At 37.2% G+C, this 21,031-nt stretch overlaps 1 protein-coding gene across 4 annotated transcripts in view; it reads right to left on the bottom strand.

Moving 5' to 3' along the window:
• Positions 1-857: 857 nt before the first annotated feature.
• The window catches only part of sema5a (sema domain, seven thrombospondin repeats (type 1 and type 1-like), transmembrane domain (TM) and short cytoplasmic domain, (semaphorin) 5A), a 225,063-nt gene continuing 204,889 nt past the window's right edge, over positions 858-21,031 (bottom strand). For 3 of the 4 annotated variants that reach the window (XM_059972528.1, XM_059972527.1, XM_059972531.1), the window contains exons 20-24: positions 20,697-20,867; positions 17,736-17,891; positions 3,157-3,201; positions 2,844-3,055; positions 858-1,851 (exon numbers count right to left, since the gene is read on the bottom strand). In XM_059972528.1, the coding sequence (XP_059828511.1) occupies positions 1,732-1,851; positions 2,844-3,055; positions 3,157-3,201; positions 17,736-17,891; positions 20,697-20,867 (704 nt within the window). In that variant the 3' untranslated portion in view covers positions 858-1,731. The remainder of the gene's footprint in view (positions 1,852-2,843; positions 3,056-3,156; positions 3,202-17,735; positions 17,892-20,696; positions 20,868-21,031) is intronic. The other variant, XM_059972530.1, reaches the window with a different exon arrangement.

The raw sequence follows: 21,031 nt of genomic DNA, 5'->3' as shown, positions 1-21,031 counted from the left end.
TTCTGTAATAGTGACCAAAAAACTAAAGAGCTAGAAATTCTTCATTCAGAAGATGCATGCAAGAATTGGTCCCTTTCAAATTTACAAATAAGGCCTGATTGGTATAATTAACCTGTGTCATTTGAAGTCCTTGTCAATGTAAATGAATTTGTCCGAAGCACCTAATTGACACCACTCCACATGCATGTACCTCATCCACATGGGCAACACAGGACAAAATTGTTGAAGTGTGCTATGCACATACTAATCACTGATCATATGCAATAATCAGGTCTTAGATTAATTCATTCAGTGCGTATCTGAGTTTGCTACAGAAGACAATTTCTAGCCCTCATTGTTCCAATTGCTGATCTGATCTCAAAGTATTAAGTTGACATTTGCCAGCTCAAGTTGCAATGAATATCTTTGAGTTTGCTAACTGGTAACATGTTCTATGAGAAATACAAACTTGTTAACCCAATTATACTAATGAGATCACATATTACACTAAATAGTACACAAAGGAATCTAATGAGAATGCTTCAAGTTGCAATAGAGGAAATTAACCCCCTTTTGCTCTTATTACGTTCTTAATCTGTCAAGGGTTCAATATAGTTTTTGATGTTATCTTGATTCTCTATTATAAGCTTATTAAAAACAAATAATCATTTGTTAACTGAATCAAATAGCTGCACATCTGCTAAAAATTAGCATACTATTGAATAAAATGTAAAACACAAAACTCACATCTGATACAGAGCTGACAGAAGCCCCATAGACCACAATAATCAGTCAGAAAATGACTCTGCGACTACCATAATATATTTCATGCAGAAAATGGGGGCAGTGAGAAGCAATCTGAATTTGCAGCCATAGGATTCTCCAGACAAACAAGAAATAGGATATGTATTTAGCCTAAATACAGCAAAATAGCATGGATTTACAGCAGATGGACTGTACAAAAGTCACTTTTAGATTCAGCATTACAGTTATATATGTAATCAGTGGGTCAACTGAGCATTTTGTTAAACTACATACTTAACCATTCACACTATCCATACATTAGGTAGTTATTTGCAGTTGAGTGAGTTTCACATGGGAAATATTTTCATGATTGTCTGCATTCTTAAGCACAAAATTTAAACTGGTCAATAACGAGACAGACAATAGATTATGTAAAATGAAACAGCAACACAGCTACAATCTGCTTTTTCACCGTTTTTGAATAAGAACAAACATTGATCTTTAAGTTGCAGCTGGCAGGGCCTTCGGAATGGCATGAAGTACATTTAATACAAATTAACATTGCTATCATTACAAAACAGACTGCAACAATCTCATGTGAGCACCATGGAATCTCATTCTATTTGTTACAGCATTCTTCCAAAAAGTCAATGAATTAATTCTGGTTCTTGCTGCTACATCAAAGAACTTCCTAAAAAATACATCATTCGTTAATTATCAATGTTGTGTTCACAGGCACTATTTTTCATTTTGTTTTTTATTCACCTTATAGTATTCTTCATTCTCATGGAAGGTGAACCACCCTAATTTTTATCCACTGCAAAACAGAACTAGTTAGTTCTAATTTGTCTGGGAATTCATCATCTTCTGGGTCATTTCTACTGTAGCCGCTGATGTTTATGTTATAGATGAGTAAATGGCAAGAATGGAATTATGGGTCTCATCTTCATTCCAGATTCAAAGGGGACCTTTAGTTAGCAGTCCAGTCTGTATTAGATATTGTCCATTCTAATAGTCATCATACATATTTAAGTCTGTGAAATAAGTGTTGGAGAAAGACTTTGGATGCAGATGCGGGTTGAAATATTTATTTCGTTCTTCAAGAATCAAGTTATTTTTATTGTAGGCCTAGAGAATAAAGATATTGCTTATTACTATTTTATGCACAGTAAGACCTGTAATGTACACAAATACCACTTTGAAGGGTTTCACCTTTTAAATCTTATGTTTAAAACTAGAAATTATTTTCAACCTCCATCTCAAAAGCTTTTCTTAAAGTCAGCAACTATGACTCTTTTTGCAAGGCGCACAGAGTTCCTGAGTTCAACCCTGATCATGTTTGGATGGCTTTGGCAATCTAGAAATTTTGCAGTTTGGAAGTAAATCTGATACCACAATGTTCTCCAAAATTCCATGGCATATTATTAAATATTTGCATAATTCACATACCCCAATCCAGCCGATTAATACATACCCCAATCAAAATTTTGAATATTAATCCCCAGAAAGCTCCTACAAGTACTTCTTAAAATGTAAAGACTTAACTGCATTTTTCCCTGAACAGGGTCATGGCAATCTTCAACTTTAGTAACTAAGAGATAAAGGGGCAGAATGAACAGACTGATTTGCATCCTACCAATTTGAGATGGAAAATTTCACGGAATATTATGTAATCAGCTCCTTCATTCCACCTGCCAAGTCTAATGTTGCTTTCTTTGTATTATGAAAGGACAAAATTATTAGAGAACACCAAATTATGCAAAAATTATTCAATTTCCAGCTAAATAATTTTCATAATTGGGATGAAGTTTTCTTGGTGCACAATGCTCCTTTAGTTTAACCAAATGCATTAAATACAATCATTTATTAAGTATAATTCATTAGTAGTTGTTCATAATAGAAAATAATATCCCTAATATTAAAGATATTTCTATCCCCAAGGGTTTTATGAAAAATATGCACACTGCAAGTAAACTGTGTTTCTTTTGTTTCTTGCCTTCACAGTAGACCATTGGGGTTTGGTAACTTCAAACTGGATTATTTGCATGGAATTATATCAACTAAATGTAAATTATATGGTAAGAAATTAAAGGGTGAAATTCAGAGTTGGAATATCTTACCTTAATGGCTTCTACAGAATCATATTTATCAAGTTTATTGACGTGATTTGTAATGCTGGTGTTGAGGGGAACTGCAGAAACTGGATGGATGACAGTGGCATCGTGGGACTGCCGTTGATACCGCTGGCAGTAAGTATATACGAGTAATGTTAGCAGACAGCCTAAGATGGAACAACTGAGTCCCACAGCAATCATATGGAACATGTTGAATTCTGCAAAGAATGTTTAAAAAATCATGTAAGTTTTCTTTAAGTGGGGTATGGAATGGTTTGCAACTTCTCTTCAAATTGCTAACTAGGAATTCAGTACTTACCACCACATCTTCTCTCCACTGAACTGGTCTTGGCAATATATACTTCTGAGGAAATAATTTTAAAACGTTATAGAGTAGCTTACATTAATAAAAATGCATATTTGAAGTGCAAGTGTTCCAAAGGATTCTCAAAAACATTCTCCCAGGGGGCCAATGAGTTTATTCAATTGAGCCACAGATCAAGAAACTTCTGTCTCTGTAGTCATTTGAGTTACCTGGTCCTGTTTGTAGTAATAGTAGAGTAGGACATTGATATCACTATTACCCACTGCATGAATTGGTGACACTCCCAGAATGGAAGAACATGCTGAGGTTATTCCTTTCACAACTTTAAAATTCCTAAAGCACATTAAAGCTAATGATTTGTAGCACATTCACTGTTAATGTGTACAGAAGGTGGCAGAAGGTAACACACAACAAAATCACTACAAAGAGACAATGACAACATCTGTTTTTAGTTATGTAGTTTAAGGAATAAGTATTGGGGAATTCCTTGCTCTTTGAATGGATGGAGGAGTGGGCTTGAGTACGGTTGTGTGAACATATCCTATCACATTCTCCACTTGGACGAGGTTGATGAAGCCACCCAATTATGCAAGTTTACATTCCATCAAAAGAAAAACACCAACAAAGGCAGAATGAGGCTGCTGAGAAAATGAAACTTTTTTTACAAAATTATTCATTCAAAGAATGTAGGCTGAGCCAGTATTTAATAGCATGCCCTAATTGCCCTTGAGAAGGTGTGATGAGCTGGTATCTCGAACAGGTGGAGGCCTAACATTCCACGCCAGAACACATTTTGGGAAATCTGATCACTTGGCTATCCTTGTCCTACCTGCCTACTGGCAAAGGCTAAAGAGCAAGGCTCCAGAGACAAGTACATTGAAGTGGTGGTCACAGGAGGCAGAGCACTGGATGTGGGGTCACTTTGAGTTGGTGAACTGGGCCGTGCTCAAGGACTCATCAGAGGAACTGAATGAATACACCACTGTTGTCATGGACTTTATAGACACAGTCATAAATGAGTGTGTCCCAACAAAATTGTTCAGAATCTTCCCCATCTAGAAGCTCTGGATGAACCACAATCTGCTGAGGGCCAGATCAGAGGCATTCAAGTCTGGTGATGAGTAAAATACAAGAGGGACAGGTACGATCTCTGGAAAGCCATCTCACAGGCCAAGTGACAATTCTGAATTAAACTTGGATCACTGAAGGACACTTGACAGCTGTGGCAGAGCTTAAATGCTATCACCTCTTATAAAGTGAAACCAAGCAACATAGGTGACAATAAAGCTTTGCTTCCAGATGAGCTCAGTGCCTTCGATGCTTGCTTTAACCATCAAAACATGAAGTAACCTTCACAAATTCCCACAGCCCCCAATGACTCTGTGATTTCAGTCCGAGGCCAACGTGAGAGCATCCTTCAGTGGGTGGGGGGGGAGGGGCAATGTAACTCACGCAAAGCATCTGACCCAGATAGGGTACCTGGCTGAGTACTAAAGACCTGTGCTGATCAAATGACTGGAGTGTTCAGTGAGATCTTTAATCTCTGCTTCAGCAGGCTGATGTACCCACCTGCTTCAAGCAGGCTTCAATTATACCAGTGTCCAAGAAGAATATATAATCTGCCTCAATGACTATCTTCCAGTACCACTTACATTTACTATAATGATGTGCTTTGAGAAGTCAGTGATGAAACATATAAGCTCATGCCTGAGAAGCCACTTGGATTCACTCCAATTTGCCAACCGGCACAACAGCTTCATAGCATTGGCTCTTCCATCAACCCTGGAACATCTGGACAGCAAAAGTGCATACATCAGGACGCTCTTTATCAACTACAGTTCAACATTCAATACCATCATCCCCTCAAAACTAATCAATAAGCTCCAAGACCTTGGCCTCAACACCTCCCTGTGCAATTAGATCTTTAATTTTCTCCTTTGTAGACCCCAGTCAGTTTGGATTGGCAAAAACATCTCCTCCACAATCTCCATCAACACAGATGCACCACAAGGCTGTGTGCTTAGCCCCTTGCTCTACTCCTTTATACTTGACTGTAAGGCTAAGCACAGCTCTCATGGTATAATGAAGTTTGCTGGTAACACCACTGGCATAGACCAAATCAAAGGTGGTGACGAATCAGCATTTAGGAGGGAGATTGAGAATCTGGATGAGTGGTGCCGTAACAACAATCTCCCACTCAAAGTCATTGAGAACAAGGAGCTGATTATTGACTTCTGGGAGAGAAAACCAAAGGTCCATGAGCCAGTCCTCATTGAGGTATCTGAGGTGAAGAGGGTCAGCATACATATGTGGTGGAAAGTATATTGTATTGGTGCATCACAGCCTGGTGTGGTAACCTCAATGCTCTTGAACAAAAAATCCAACAAAAAGTAGTGGATATGGCCCAATTCATTACAGGCCCTCCCCACCATTCAGCACATCTACACGAAGCACTGTCGCAGGTAAGCAGCATCCATCATCAGGGACCCCTACCACCCAGGACATGCTCTCTTCTCGCTGCTGCCATCATGAAGAAGGTACTGGAGCCTCAGGACCCACATTGCCAGGTTCAGGATCAGTTATTACCCCTCAACCATCAGGCTCTAGAACCAGTGGGTATAACTTCACTCAACTTCATTGTCCCCATCACTGAACTGTTCCCACAACCAATGGGCTCACTTTCAAGGACTCCTCATCTCATGTTCTTGATATTTATTGCTTATTTTATTTCTTTTGTCTTTTGCACAGTTTGTTGTCTTTTGCACATAGCAATTTGTCTGTCATGTTGCATGCAGTCTTTCAAAAATTCTATTGTGTTTTCGGATTTACTCAGTATGCTCACTATATAAAAGGAATCTCGGGGTTATATATGTCGATATATATGTACTTTGATAATAAATTTACTTTGAACTTGAGGTGCAGGAATGCCTACAATCATATTAAGGAGAGTGTTCCAGGGTCTTAACCTGACAATGGTAAAGGAACATTGATTCATTTCCAAGTCAGCCTGCAGCTTGAAGGACAACTTTAGGCAATGGTGTTTCTATGCTTTCTCTGCCCTTGTCTTTTTAGCCGGTAGCAGTTGGGCATTTGAAAGGCGATGTCTAAAGTGTATTCGTGACAAGGAGCTGTGCATGCTGTGGATGTTATAAATTGCTGCCACTCTATGGCAGCAGGGGAATGGGTGAATGTTGCGTATGGGGTGTCTTTCAAGGAGGCTGCCATGTCCTGCTTAGTGTTAAGCCTCTTGGACGCTGGCAAGTGGAGAGTATTCCAACACATTTGTGGCTTGAGCCTTGTGTATAATGGACAAACTTTGGATAGTTAGGTAGCAAGTTACTTGCTGCAGGATTCCTCACCTCTGACCTGAAACTGCACACATCTATTGCAGTCCAGTTTCTGTCAATCGTATCTCCCAGGATATTGATAATTGGGGATTCAGTGCTGATAATACCATTGAATATCAGGGAATGAAAAACAGAAAACGGAGTAAATTTTACTCCGGTGATTTTTATTCCAATAAATTATAATTTTAAAACTCAAAATCATATCATAACTAAGCTAATATTATATACAGTATATGTATTTGTAAAATTGTAATTTGCAATTGCATAGCCAAGACTTATAATAAACATTTCAAAATATAATGGAATTATGAAGTATAATTCAAGAACTAAACTTGAAAAATAGTTGTTTATATTCAGGCTTGTTGAACTAATGTTTGCAAAACTGTGATCAACCAAGGATTACTTAGCAAGGAACTAAATTGGAACCTGCTTACACCAAGAATGTGCTTGTATCATGTTTGAACAGATGACAGTTCCATTTCAGTCACGGCAGCTTTGATTTATGATTAGTTGCAAATTGTGCAGTTGACTCCATTTGTTACAGAGATAGCTCTGCTCAGCTAATTGTCTGATTTGAATCTGTAGTGGAAGCTTGTCAGATTTACCAGATATGTTCCCACGTATTGGAAAATGAGATTGACTAGGTACCAGCATCAATATATGTTCCGCTTTTGTGTGTGTTTGATTTCTCCGTCATTCTAAGTAATCTTTACCTCCCAAATTTCAAATTAAATGTTATTCACTCAACATCTGCCATAAACCAATGGGATGGAGCATTTCACGTGAGTAACCTCCAGACACATTATTCAAATGAGCAATATAAAACCTCTTAGCTTCTCATTTTCCTTCTGACCTATATCATTATTATCTCTGAGTGATTTGATTGCAAAACATACAACAGAATGGTTCTATTTGTAGCTTATAAAAAGACAACTCACAAGAAGTATGAACTAGTACCTGGAAAGGCATATAATTTCTTCTTCCAATCTCTTATGTAGTAATTCTAGGCCACTACTCAACTTCTCTCCAGAGCAGCATGGTTTAAATTAAGTGTTCAGTAGCATATTAACAAGGAGGAGGTTAAATATTGTTCAACTCCTGGACTTGTAATTATAGTCATCTCATGGAACTCCAAGAAATATACAGGTTAGACTAATAAATGATAACAGAGTTTTGAGCAAACAGTGGAAGGCAATGACTATCTTGAAAAAGTTATGACCCAATCATCACAACTTAACTCTACTTCCATGGCATCCTTTATCACTACTTGCAAGCTGAACAGCATCAAACATAACTCAGCATCATATCTACAAGAATACAGCAGACACTAAATACACCTGTCCGTCTACAAGGATCAGCATAAAGAGTGTGATATAATGTTCACCTACTCATATGTCACTTTAGACCAGGGTTCCAACCTTGGGCCCATGAACACCTTGGTTAATGGTAAAGAACCCCTGCATTAGACCATTCAGAGGGTTGAATACATGAATTTACCTACCTAATAACACTACAATAATCATCACACCTGTGATACTCTAGGAAGAAAACCCTCTACCATCTACTTAGGAAAATGTGAGAAGAGGAATAAAAACAACTTTGTCAACATTGAAACAATGCAAAGTAAACACAAACATAAATGTCTGATAAATGGTAAAGAGATTTCTGAGTTACAGCTAAGTAAATGTCACCACGGAAATTTGCTCACCTTGAAATTGGGCTGAAATGTCTAGTGAAAGAAAACCAGTATTGTGGACGTATATCCCCTTTGAGTAATGTCACTTTCAATAATACAGGTCTCACAGCACCAGAAACCCAGGCTCAATCATGTCCTTTCATGCTATCCATTTGGAGCTTGACATCCAAGACTGGATGAGGAAGTGGAACAAATACACATAGAACATGAACAGGCCCTCAATCCCACAATGTCCTGCCAATTAAGCTAATCCCCTCTATCCACATACTTCCATTTTCCTCACATTCATGTGCCTATCTAAATGTCTCTTAAAATTCTCTAATGTATCTGACTCTACCAGCACCCCAGACGCCTACCACTATGTGTAAAATAACTTGTCCCTCACACCTCCTTTGAAATTACCCCCTCTGGATGAGATATTTCAACCCTAGGAAAAATAAACAGTCTGTCTACTCTGTCTATGCCTTTCATACTCTTACAAACTTCTATCAGATCTCTCCTCAGCCTCCACCACCCTAGAGAAAACAACCCAAATTTGTACAACTTCACGTTCTAGCACATGCCCTCTAATCCAGGTAGCATCGTGGTAAATCTACACTGCAACCCCTCCAAAGCCTCAACATCCTTCCCATAAAAGGGCAGCCAGAACTATATGCAATACTCCACCTAACTAGAGTTTTATAAAGTAACATAACTACCTGACTTTTGAACTCTATGCCTCAAATAATAAAGGCAAGAATGCTATATGTCTTCTTAACTATCTTATCAACCCATGTATGCACTTTCATGGAGCTATGAACTTGGACCCCAAGATACCTCTGCTCATCAACACCATTTAACCTACCAAGGTCCAAAATTCCTCATTTGGCCAAGTTAAACTCCATCTGCTACTTCTCTGCCCATATCTGCATCTGATCTATATCTCATATTCTTTGACAGTCTTCAATGCAATCCACACCACCACCAATCCTCATATCATCTGCAGATTTACTAATCAACCCATCTAAATTTTCATTCACATTATTTATATATGTCACAAACAGCAGAAGTCCCAGTACAGGTCCCTGTGGAACACCACTAATCACAGACCTCGAGCTAGAATAAGTCCCTTCAACTACTACCCTGCCTTTTATGGGCAGGTAGTTCCGAATTCAAATGGGCAATTCACCAATCTCATACATCTTAATCTTCTAGATGAGCCTCCCATGACAGACCTTGTCAAACATCTTACTAAAATCCATGTAGACAATGTCCACAGCTCTACCTTCAACAATAGCCCTTGTCATCTCATTATGAAACTCAATCAAGTTGCTAAGACATGACTTGCTCCACACAAAGCCATGCTGGCTCTCCCTACTTAGGGCATGGTTTTCCAAATACTCATAAATATTATCCCTAAGAATTCAATCCAATAACCTCTCTACCACTGATGTGAGACTCGCCAGTCTATAATTTCCAGGATTATTCCTATTTCACTTCTTGAACAATGGAACAACATTAACTACTCAACAGTCCTCTGGGACCTCACCTGTGGCTCCACTTACCAGCAATCTCTTCTCTCAATTCCTCAATAACCTGGGGTATATCCCGTCAGGACCTGGAGACTTCTCTACCTTAACACTCTGTAAGAGACACAACACTACGTCCTCCTTTACTTTGAAATGCCCTAATATTTCAATACTCTCAGCACTGATCTTCTTATCCTCCACGCCCTACCGCCCTACTCCTCAGTAAATACTGATGTAAAGTACCACTTAAGGGTTTCAACGTACATCCTCCACATTCCAAGCAAACATTCCCCACTTTATACTTGAGTAGTCATACTTGTTCCCTAGTTAATCTCTTACTCTTAATATATGTATAGAATACCTTGGGATTTTCTTTAATCCTACCTGAAAAGGTCCTTTCATGGCTCCCCCTGGCTTTCCTAATTTCCTTCTTGAGTTATCTTCTGGCTTCTTTTTAATCCTCAAATGCTCTGTTTGATTCTAGTTTCCTAAGCTTTACATACTTTTCCTTTTTCTTCTTGTCTAAATTCATCACCTCTCTGGACATCCAAGGTTCTCTTACTTTGCCATCCCTGTCTTTCTTTCAGACGGAAACATACCTGTCCTGTACTCGGTGCAGTTGGTCTTTAAACAGCCTCCACGCGTTGAATGTGAACTTGCCCATAAACAGCTGTTCCCAATTAACTCTCCCTAGTTTCTGCCTAATACTCTTGTAATTTGCCCTGCTCCAATTTAATATTCTCCCACAAGGTCCGTACTTATCCACATCTATATCTATCTTAAAAATTAAGCGGTTGTGGTCACTGTTGCCTAATTGCAGACCCACTGAAAGATCGGTTACCTGGCCAGGCTCATTACCCAACACCAGCTCCATTACAGTCTCTCCTCTTGCTGGCCTGTTTACATTTTGAATTAAGAAACCCTCCTGGATGCACCTAACAAACTCTGCCCCATCTAAAACACTTGCACTAGGAAGGTCACAATTTATATTAAGGAAGTTGAAGTCTCCATGACAACAATCCTATTGTTTTCATACCTTTCCTTAATCACCCTACATTTCTGTTCCTCAGCATCCCAGTTGCTTTTGTGGCGGGGCTGGGGGGTGTCTGGGGGTCTGTAGTATAATGCCTTCAAAGTGATTGTATCCTTATTTTTGCGTTCTACCCATATAGACTCAATGGACAAGCCTCCATTATGTCCTCTCTGAGTGCAGTTGTTATTGTCCCTGATTAGTAGAGCAAACCACACCCTCAAACCTCACCCATCCATGTACATATCCAAACTTCTCTTAATTGTTGCAGTTGAACCCCATGAAGAGATGTGCTTTGGCCGTGAGGGTGGGAGGATGGTGTGTTGGGGTCCTGGAATTCAGACAGGGTGGTAAAGCCAGTTGGCAAGGGACTGAGCGGTGAACTGGAGGCCTGGGATGGACAGTTAGAAGAGCAGGGGAGGACTTCCGGTGGCTGTAATGGAGTAGATTGCAGTAGCTACGTGCTCCGAAATAATTATTCGCTTACTTTGCTGTTTAAACCTGTCTCGGTGAGAGCACCATGAGTAGAAAACACTCTAGAAAAGAGGTTACTTTAGAGACTTTGGCTGAAATGTCTCAACAAATGTCAGAGAGACTCGAAAAATTGGATAAACTGGATGACTTGGAATCCAAGTTTGACTTGTTACAGAATTCCTTCAACCTGGTTAAATCTGAACTGAAAACACTTAATCGGAAACTTGGAAGTATACAGCAGACTGTGAATGACCACAAAATTCATATTAAGCTACACGAAGAATCTCTGCCAGTGTTGCAGAAGGATATCGAAGGTTTCAAGAAAATTTCTAAGGAACAACTTAAAAAATATGACGCATTACTGAAGAAACTGACAGATTTGGAGATCAGGAATTGAAGGTGCAATATCAGAATTTTTAGGCTTCCTGAAAAACTGGAGGGTAATCAACCTATTGATTTTTGTGCTCAAATGCTGAAAGATTTATTCCCCGATATATTATCGGAACTACCAAAATTTGAGCGCGTTCACCGAGTTACCCCTCCTAATTGGGATCCTGCGAAAACTCACTCTATTATCATTCGCTTTTATGACTATCAGATTAAACAACAGATCCTTCGTGAATCAAGGAAGAAACGTATATTACAATTTTGTGATCAACAGTTTCGGAGCGTTCAAAATTATCCACCAGAAGTTCTAAGAGCTAGACAGGCTTTTAAAGAGGTTATGTCTGATCTTTTTAAGCTTGGCTGTTGCCTTTCTCTCAGAGATCCGTGTAAACTCAAGGTTACTACTTCTGATAATAAAGTTCCTTGGTTTACAAAGCCTGAAGAAGCTAAGAAATTTTTACAAAGTCTCCATGCTTAAATTCAACCTTGAGTTGCTTTATACTAAATGTTTTAATTTCAGGTGTTCAATCAAGTAATTGGCACTTTGTTGATAGCAAAGTTCCTTGGTTTTACAAAGTCTTAATCATTTGTTTGATTAAGTAACTGGCGCCTTGTTATCTTTCAAACTATGCAAAACATGCAGGCAGACTGCATCCATTTTCTCTTTTGCTGTTTTCCGCCTTTATATTGGGTCCTCTAATGTTACTTTCTCGCAGCTCTTTTTAAACAAAATGTTATATTCTCTCAGTGTTATGTTGATTTTTACCTTCCTTTTAGTAATTTGACTGGAAGTAATTATGTAGGGTGTACATGTAGTAATTACTGAGGAATGAAACTATAGGGTGTTTTGCTTTACTTTAAATTCATTCAGATTTTTCCTATCTTTTGATTATTTATACACTTTTCGATCTTTTACTGTTTTTCAATAGTATACAATATTCTATATTTCTTATTGCTGGTTTTTGGTTTTTTCATTATTTAGCCATTTTGTCATTTTGTTTTTTTTCCCCTTGAATGCCTTAAATTAGTCATGTAGGAAGCTATCTAAACCGCTTCCCTTTCTAATTATTTTCTATTTGTTTCTTTACTCCTTTTCTTTGCACCCACAAGTATATGTTGTTTTACTTATTGATTTTCCTTATTTGTCTTTCCTTTTTACCGAGACTAATACTTGTATTTTCCCATGGCTTTTTCTCGTAAATAGCTAACTTATTTACTTTGATATTTTGTTTTTGTATATATATATATTTACAATGGTTTATTCAGCACAGCTATACATATCTTTATTTTTGGAGCTGCCGGAGTTCTGGGTTGGGAATGTTAGAATTAGTCTTCAGCCTCCCTTGGCTGATTTCTCTCTTTGGGGGGAGGGAAGGGGGATATGGGTTCTTCCAGAAAGCTGATTGGAGGTTTTTACTGTTTTATTTATTCGCTATCTACATGTCTGTGATTACCTTTTATACATTAATAAAGGATACTTGATGAATTCTTTTATTAATATACTCAGCTTTAATGTGAAAGGTCTAAATAACCCTGTTAAACGAAATAAGATTTTTTTCTTATATCCAGGAACTTAAAACTCATATAATCTTTCTCCAAGAAACCTATATTCGTAAAGATGATATTTCATGCTTTTTCAAAGGATGGAAGGGTATACATTTTCACTGACCCTCTCAATATAGATCAAGAGGCGTCTCTATCCTGTTTGATCAGAATGTATCCTTTATTCAACATAGTGTAATTTCTGATACAAATGGGCACTTTGTTATTGTTTTGGGTAGTCTTGAGAATAAACTATCGTATTTGCGAATATATATGCTCCAATTACAGATGACTCCTTGTTCTTTGAACGTGTTTTTTTCTTTTCTGCCTGATTTGAATCAGTATTCCTTAGTGATAGGTGGAGATTTTAATTTTTGGCTTGACCCTATATTAGACCGCTCTTCAAGTAAAACCCCTGTCACTAATAAATCAGTCCTATTTTTTAAATCTTTTCTATTTCAATGTGGTATTCTCGACATGTGGCATTTTTTACACCCCCAAGAAAAGGAATATTCATATTTCTCTCAGGTTCATCATATGTACTCTCAGATTGACTACTTTTTTATAGATAGAAACTTGCTTCCACTGGTTCGATCCTGTGATTATAAGGAGATTGCTTTGTCTGATCATGCACCTGTGCTTCTGGCTTTAAGATTACCTGTTAACTCTGTACCAAATAGAAGTTGGCGTTTTAACTTATCATTGTTATCTGATAAAAATTTTCTAAAATTTTTGGAAAACCATATTACTTTTTTCTTTTAAAGGAAATTTTAAAGGAGATACTGCTGGTACTATAGTCTGGGATACTTTTAAAGCATATATTCATGGAGAAATTATCTCTTACTCTACCTATATAAAGAAAAAAGCAGACAAAGAAAGGTCTGATCTAGCAGTGATATTTAAAGATCTTAATTGAAAGTATGCCCTATCTCCAGATCCAACTATATATAATAAGCGGATTGAAATCCAATCCAAGTATAATCTTCTGCTGACTTACCCAATTGAATGACAGCTGTTGAGAGATAAAACTCAATTTTACATTCACGGGGATAGAACAGGTAGTTTATTAGCCAATCGCTTAAAATCTTTTACAGTTAATCATCAAATCACAGAAATTTTTAAAAATAATGGTACTAAGATATCTGATCATTCTGAAATTAACAACGTATTTAAAGACTTTTACCTTAAGTTGCATCAGTCTGACTTTTCTTTAGATGATACCTATATGAATGCTTTTTTCAGTAATATCAACATTCCTACATTGTCTGCTGATAGCCTAACATAGTTAGATCAGCCTATTTCCAATGAAGAAGTGGCTGAGGTTATACGTGCTTTACATTCTGGTAAGACTCCAGGACCTGATGGCTTTCCTGGGGAGTTTTATAAAACTTACACTAGGTTACTTACACATTATTTATCCTCTGAAAACAGAGTCCTTTAAATCAGTCCTTTAAACCTCAATCTTTTTATGAAGCTTTTATTTCTCTTATTCTTAAAAAAAAATACAGCTGAATGTTCTTCATACAGACCAACCTCTTTATTAAATGTTGATGCAAAAATCTTATCCAAAATCTTAGCTCAAAGACTTGAAAATATTTTACCATCTATTATATATCATGACCAGACAGGATTTATTAAAAATCGTGACTCACATTTTAATATACGTCGGTTGTTGAATGTGATATATTCACCATTCAAAAAAATATCAGAGTGTATATTATCCTTAGATGCAGAAAAAGCCTTTGATAGGATTGAATGGAATTATCTTTTTAAGACCTTAGAAAAGTTTAATTTTGGGCCTAATTTTATTTGTTGCATTAATTTACTTGTCTCCTACCGCTGAGGTCATTACTAACTCTCAAATTTCTAAGCCCTTTAAATTACAGCGGGGAACTAGACAAGGTTGCCCTCTTAGTCCTTTACATTTTGCTTTAGCTATAGAACCCTTAGCAATAGCATTTCGAGAATCTAAGGACATTTCTGGTATACTAAGGGAAGGTATGACTCATAAAATTTCGTTATATGCTAATGATATTTTACTTTTTATCTCTAACACTGAAACTTCCTTACCTTCGGTTCTTTCTTTAATTTCCCAGTTTAGTTCTTTTTCAGGATATAAGCTGAACTTACATAAAAGTGAGCTATTTTCTTTAAATGACCTAATGTCATCAAATTTCCGTTCCAAGTTGTTACAAGTCAATTTACATATCTAGGTGTAACAATTACTAAAAACTTCAAGAATTAATTCAAAAAAAACTTAGACCCCTTATTGAATTATGTGAAAAAGACGCTTTCTAAATGGTCTCCTCTTTCTTTATCCCTAATTGGCTGAATTAATTTGATTAAAATGAAGATTCTTCCTAAATTGTTATATCTTTTTCAGGCCTTACCTATTTTTATTCCTAAGACCTACTTTGACTCTTTAGATTCAATTTTAACATCTTTTATTTGGAATAATAAGCAAGCTCATTTAAGTAAAGTTTACCTACAAAGAAATAAAGAGATGGGTGGATTAGCCCTACCCAATTTTAGGTTTTACTATTGGGCTGCCAATATAAGGAATATTACTTTCTGGTCTTATTATATTTATTGTAAAGATTGCCCATCATGGATCTCCTTAGAAGTTAATACTGTAAAAAATTCCTCTATTGTCTCTCTTCTTGGATCATATTCTTCTTTTTCAGCAAATAAAATTACAGATAACATAATTGTTCAGCAAACTTTAAGGATTTGGTCTCAATTTAGGAAATTTTCTGGTTTAGCAAATTTTTCATTATCATCTCCCACTCTCCTTAATTATTTTTTTATCCCTTCCATGACTGACAAAGTCTTTAAGGATTGGGATGAACTAGGTATTAAGTGTTTTTGGGACCTGTTTATCTCAGGATCTCTTGCTTCATTTGACCAATTGTCAACTAAATTTGTACTTCCAAAAGCACATTTTTACAGATACCTTCAAATCAGAGATTTCTTACGTTTCCAATTAACTACTTTTCCTATAGGTCCTGATAAAAATTTACTGGACGATCTTTTAAATTTAAAACCTTTTGTTAATGGTTCTATTACCGGTATCTATAACTTGTTGATTGAATCTAGACAAGACTTATTAAATAAAATAAAAAAAGCTTGGGAGGATGACCTAAATTGTCAGATTTCTGATGATAGATGGAATAAAATTCTTAAATGGGTTAATAAATCATCTTTCTGTGCTCATCATTCTCTTCTGCAATTTAAAGTGGTTCATAGAGCTTACATTTCTAAGCAGAAGCTGTCCAGTTTTTATCCGAATGTTTCTCCACTTTGTAATAAATGTAACTCTGCTGATGCTTCTTTAATTCATATGTTTTGGTTTTGCCCTAAAATTGAAAAGTTTTGGTGGGAAGTATTCCATACCTTCACACAACTTTTTAGGGTCCAATTTGACCCAAATCCCCTTTCTGCCTTGTTTGGTATTATTGCAGATGAAGATATAACTTTAAATACTTCTAACCTACAGGTTTTAGTTTTTACCTCTCTTTTAGCAAGGAGAGCAATCCTGCTTAAATGGAAGGAGTCTATCCCTCCTACACATCTTCAATGGCTAAGTGATATTATATCTTATTTAAATTTAGAAAAGACCCACTGCTCGTCTTAAATTCGAAACAATCTTTTTATAATATCTGGGGACCTTTCCTAAATTACTTTTCCAATTTATAAAGTTTAACAGTGCACAGACTTTTATGTATATTTTTATCTTCTCTTCTTAAGCGAATATGTTTTCTTTTCTAATTTATCCATTATCATCCATCAGCTTTTTTCTTTGGTTGTTGGTAGGGGGTTGACTTTTTTTATATAATTTTTTTTATGATGTGTGACCTATCTTTAAATTTTTGATTACAGAGTGGTATACCTTTATGTGTTATGCTATAACATTTTGATCAATTTTATCACAATATATGTTGAGATGTATCTATGTGTTGCACTCTGTAAATCTTGTTTTTTTTTCTGAATAAAAATATTGTAAAAAGAAAAAGAAAAGAGGAGCGGGGTGGGTAATAAGTGGCTGGCCCTTTCAGGCTGTATCAATGAAACCCAGACTGACCTAAGTGCCAAATGCTACAGAACAATATGAACTCATTATTCATGGTGGTGTCTGAAATGAGTAATGCATACGGAATGATATCATGACGCAAGCTTCTGGGACAGAAAACTGCTGACCTGTACAAAATGATGCATAATAGGAAGATCCTGGTGACCCAACCCGAGGAACATTATAATTGCATTCCACTCGGGGGGAAAAAAAATCAATTTTCATTTGCACAATGTTGAAAAGTTAGGGTTTTTTTTTGCAGATGATTTGCTGGATCAGAATTGATCATCCTGAACGTTCCTGCTACTTTTTGATGTCATACTGCTGCATTGGAGTGGGAATTCAAGTGTGTGCCCGAGGAGAAGGCTTGTTTTGCACCATTACCAAATCTGAACATCGCCCATAATTTTTTTAAAGTCTTAAGATAAATATGAGTAGTTAATTTTACAAGAAAACTAATCTTTAACGATAAAGTTTGGGTTAGCTTTAGGAACACATCTCCTCCTGACAGTCTACTTACCAGGGATGAAATTGGAGTCATAGGTACAGGCTCTGCTCTCACTGCTGTTCTCAGAACACTGAGAACCCACTGGAAATAATATTTTGCAGTGGCGAGTACGTCGTTGTGAACCTGATACCCCACACTCTGACCACGATGACCACTCTGACCAGTTATCTACATAGGAAGGTAAAATCATAAACATACTCTCAGCATAAAGTGAGCAATAAATAAGTAATGTACCATTCTGAAATATGTTACTGATAGTTTTCAAGTGCTTCATCTCTTTAATATTGAACAAAATAAGTAGTAATGGATGACATAATACTGTCTAACCATTTTGATCAGCAAGGAATATTCAAATTATAAACCTCAATGTATGAACTTAGAATCCAAATTAACTGAAAGTTTCCTCTGTGCTGACTTTTGGGTTTCAATTGTAAATCTTACTCAAGTGCGTGCCCAGTTCTCCTGGGGAGTATGAGGGACACCAGAGAAATACTTCTACCACAATGTTGTCCTAAAATCTCAAATCCATTATTAATTTGTGTAATTATGTTGAGATACATTTTCTTCTGTCATGTATTTATCTGAAACTACATTTCATAATCATAACTACAATAGTGAATGTCTTAATACCAACTGGAACTTTGCAGAATATAATTTATATAGAGTTACAGAGCACTAGAGCACAGAAACAGGTCATCTTGTTAGATGGCCAACTGTTATTCTGCTTCGTCCCATCGAGCCACACCGGGACTATAGCCCTCTGTGCCCTTCCAATCCATGTAGGTATCCAAACTTCCCTTAACTGTTGCAATCAAACCTGCATCCATCACTTCCACTGGCAGTGTGTTCTACACGCTCACCAACCTCTGAGTGAAGTTGCTCCCCCTCATGTCCCCTTTAATATTACACCTTTCACAGCGCCAGCTGTAAGACCAAGGTTCAATCCCCACCTTTGTGGGTTTCCTCCATGTGCTCCAATTTCCTCCCACATTCTAAGTTGTGGGTATGCACCAGAAATGTGGCAACACTTACAGACCGGCCAGCACAATCTTCACTGCTTTGCTTTGATGCAAACATCCCATTTCATTATGTGTTTCAAAATAACCATATAACCATATAACAATTACAGCACGGAAACAGGCCATCTCGGCCCATCTAGTCCATGCCGAAGGCTTAATCTCATCTAGTCCCACCGACCTGCAGTCAGCCCATAACCCTCCATTCCTTTCCTGTCCATATACCTATCCAATTTTACTTTAAAGGACAATACCAAACTTGCCTCTACCACAGCTACCACTCTCTGAGTAAAGGAATTCCCCCTTGTGTTACCCCTGAACGTTTGTCCCCTAATTCTCAACTCATGTCCTCTTGTTTGAATCTCCCCTACTCTCAGTGGAAAAAGCCTATCCATGTCAACTCAATCTATCCCCCTTATAATTTTAAATACCTCTATCAAGTCCCCCTTCAACCTTCTACACTCCAAAAAATATAGACCTAACTTGTTCAACCTTTCTCTGTAACTTAGGTGCTGAAACCCAGGTAACATTCTAGTAAATCTCCTCTGTACTCTCTCTATTTTGTTGACATCTTTCCTATAATTTGGTGACCAGAACTGTACACAATACTCCAAATTTGGCCTCACCAATGCCTTGTACAATTTTAACATTACATCCCAACTCCTATACTTAATGCTCTGAGTTAAAAAGGTCAGCATACCAAAAGCTTTCTTCACCACCCTTTCCACATGAGATTCTACCTTCAGGGAATTATGCACCATTATTCCTAGATCACTCTGTTGTACTGCATTCCTCAATGCCCTACCATTTACCATGTATGTCCTATTTTGATTATTCCTACCAAAATGTAGCACCTCACACTTATCAGCATTAAACTCCATCTGCCATCGTTCAGCCCACTCTTCTAACTGGCCTAAATCTCTCTGCAAGCTTTGAAAACCTATTTCATTATCCACAATGCTACCTATCTTCGTATCATCTGCATACTTACTAATACAATTTACCACCCCATCATCCAGATCATTAATGTATACGACAAACAACATTGGACCCAGTACAGATCCCTGAGGCACACCACTAGTCACCAGCCTCCAACCTCACAAACAGTTATCCACCACTACTCTCTGGCATTTCCCATCCAGCCACTGCTGAATCCATTTTACTACTTCAATATTAATACCTAACAATTGAACCTTTCTCACTAACCTTCCGTGCAGAACCTTGTCAAATGCCTTACTGAAGTCCATATAAAATAAATATGACAAATAAAGCTAATCTTTAATCTTTAACCTTTATTTCTTGTCTCATCCATCCTCAGTGGAAAGAGCCAGCTGGCACTTCTAGATATTTACACACACACATACATCAAATCTCCCCTCATTCTCCTACATTCCTGGGAATAGTGTCTAGCCTATTCAACCTTTAAATATAACTCAGATTCTCAAACCGGTATTAACATTGTAATCTTTTCTCTGTACTCTTTCAATCTTATTGATATTTTTCCTGTCCATAAGTGACCAAAACTACACACAATATTCCAGTTTTGGCCTCATCAACGTAACATCGCAATATTTGTATTCAGTTCTCTGATCTATAAAGCCCAAGGTGCTAAAAGCTCTCTTTATAACTCTATCTACCTGTGACACCATTTTCAAGGAATTATGGATCTGTATTCCCAGATCTCTTTGTTCTACCATACTTCTCAGTGCCCTACCATTCACCAAGTCCTATCCTGGTTTAGCCTTCTAAATTGCAAGATATCACTCTTCTGTGCATATAACTCTTCCACCTTGAAGGAAAAAAATGGAAACATTATTTGACTTTCTGCACATTTTTCTAACTTATAGTCATGTCTTACAGTCATCAACACATTTCCACAAAAATCATTTTTAAAATAGCAGAGTAATCATTCAGTAAGGATATTTAAAGATCCTCTGATGTATTCTATCTTCCCTACCTGGACAAGGATGTGTGTTACATAGAGCTTCTTCGGTATGCAGGCCCAGACAGATGTCTCCACCATAGGCGGGTGCAGGATTGCTGCAGGACCGCGTCCTCATGTAATGTCCACCTCCACAAGTAACTGAGCACTTGGACCACGAAGACCAACATGACCAACCACCATCCACTTTAAAAATAAACAAATAGTAACCATTCATATGAATAGTATGTAACCTGAAACATTGTAATAATTTGTCTTCCTATTGTTGCAGCCTAACCTGTTGAGTATTTCCAAAACTTTTCTATTTTTATTTAAAAGATATCCAGCAATGCAAATTACATTTCCGGGTT

The sequence above is a fragment of the Hypanus sabinus genome, chromosome 6, assembly GCF_030144855.1.
Source record: "Hypanus sabinus isolate sHypSab1 chromosome 6, sHypSab1.hap1, whole genome shotgun sequence".
In the NCBI taxonomy this organism is placed as follows: domain Eukaryota; kingdom Metazoa; phylum Chordata; class Chondrichthyes; order Myliobatiformes; family Dasyatidae; genus Hypanus; species Hypanus sabinus.
The sequence above is the reverse complement of the archived record's forward strand: the minus strand, read 5'-3'. Positions and strand labels throughout refer to the sequence as shown.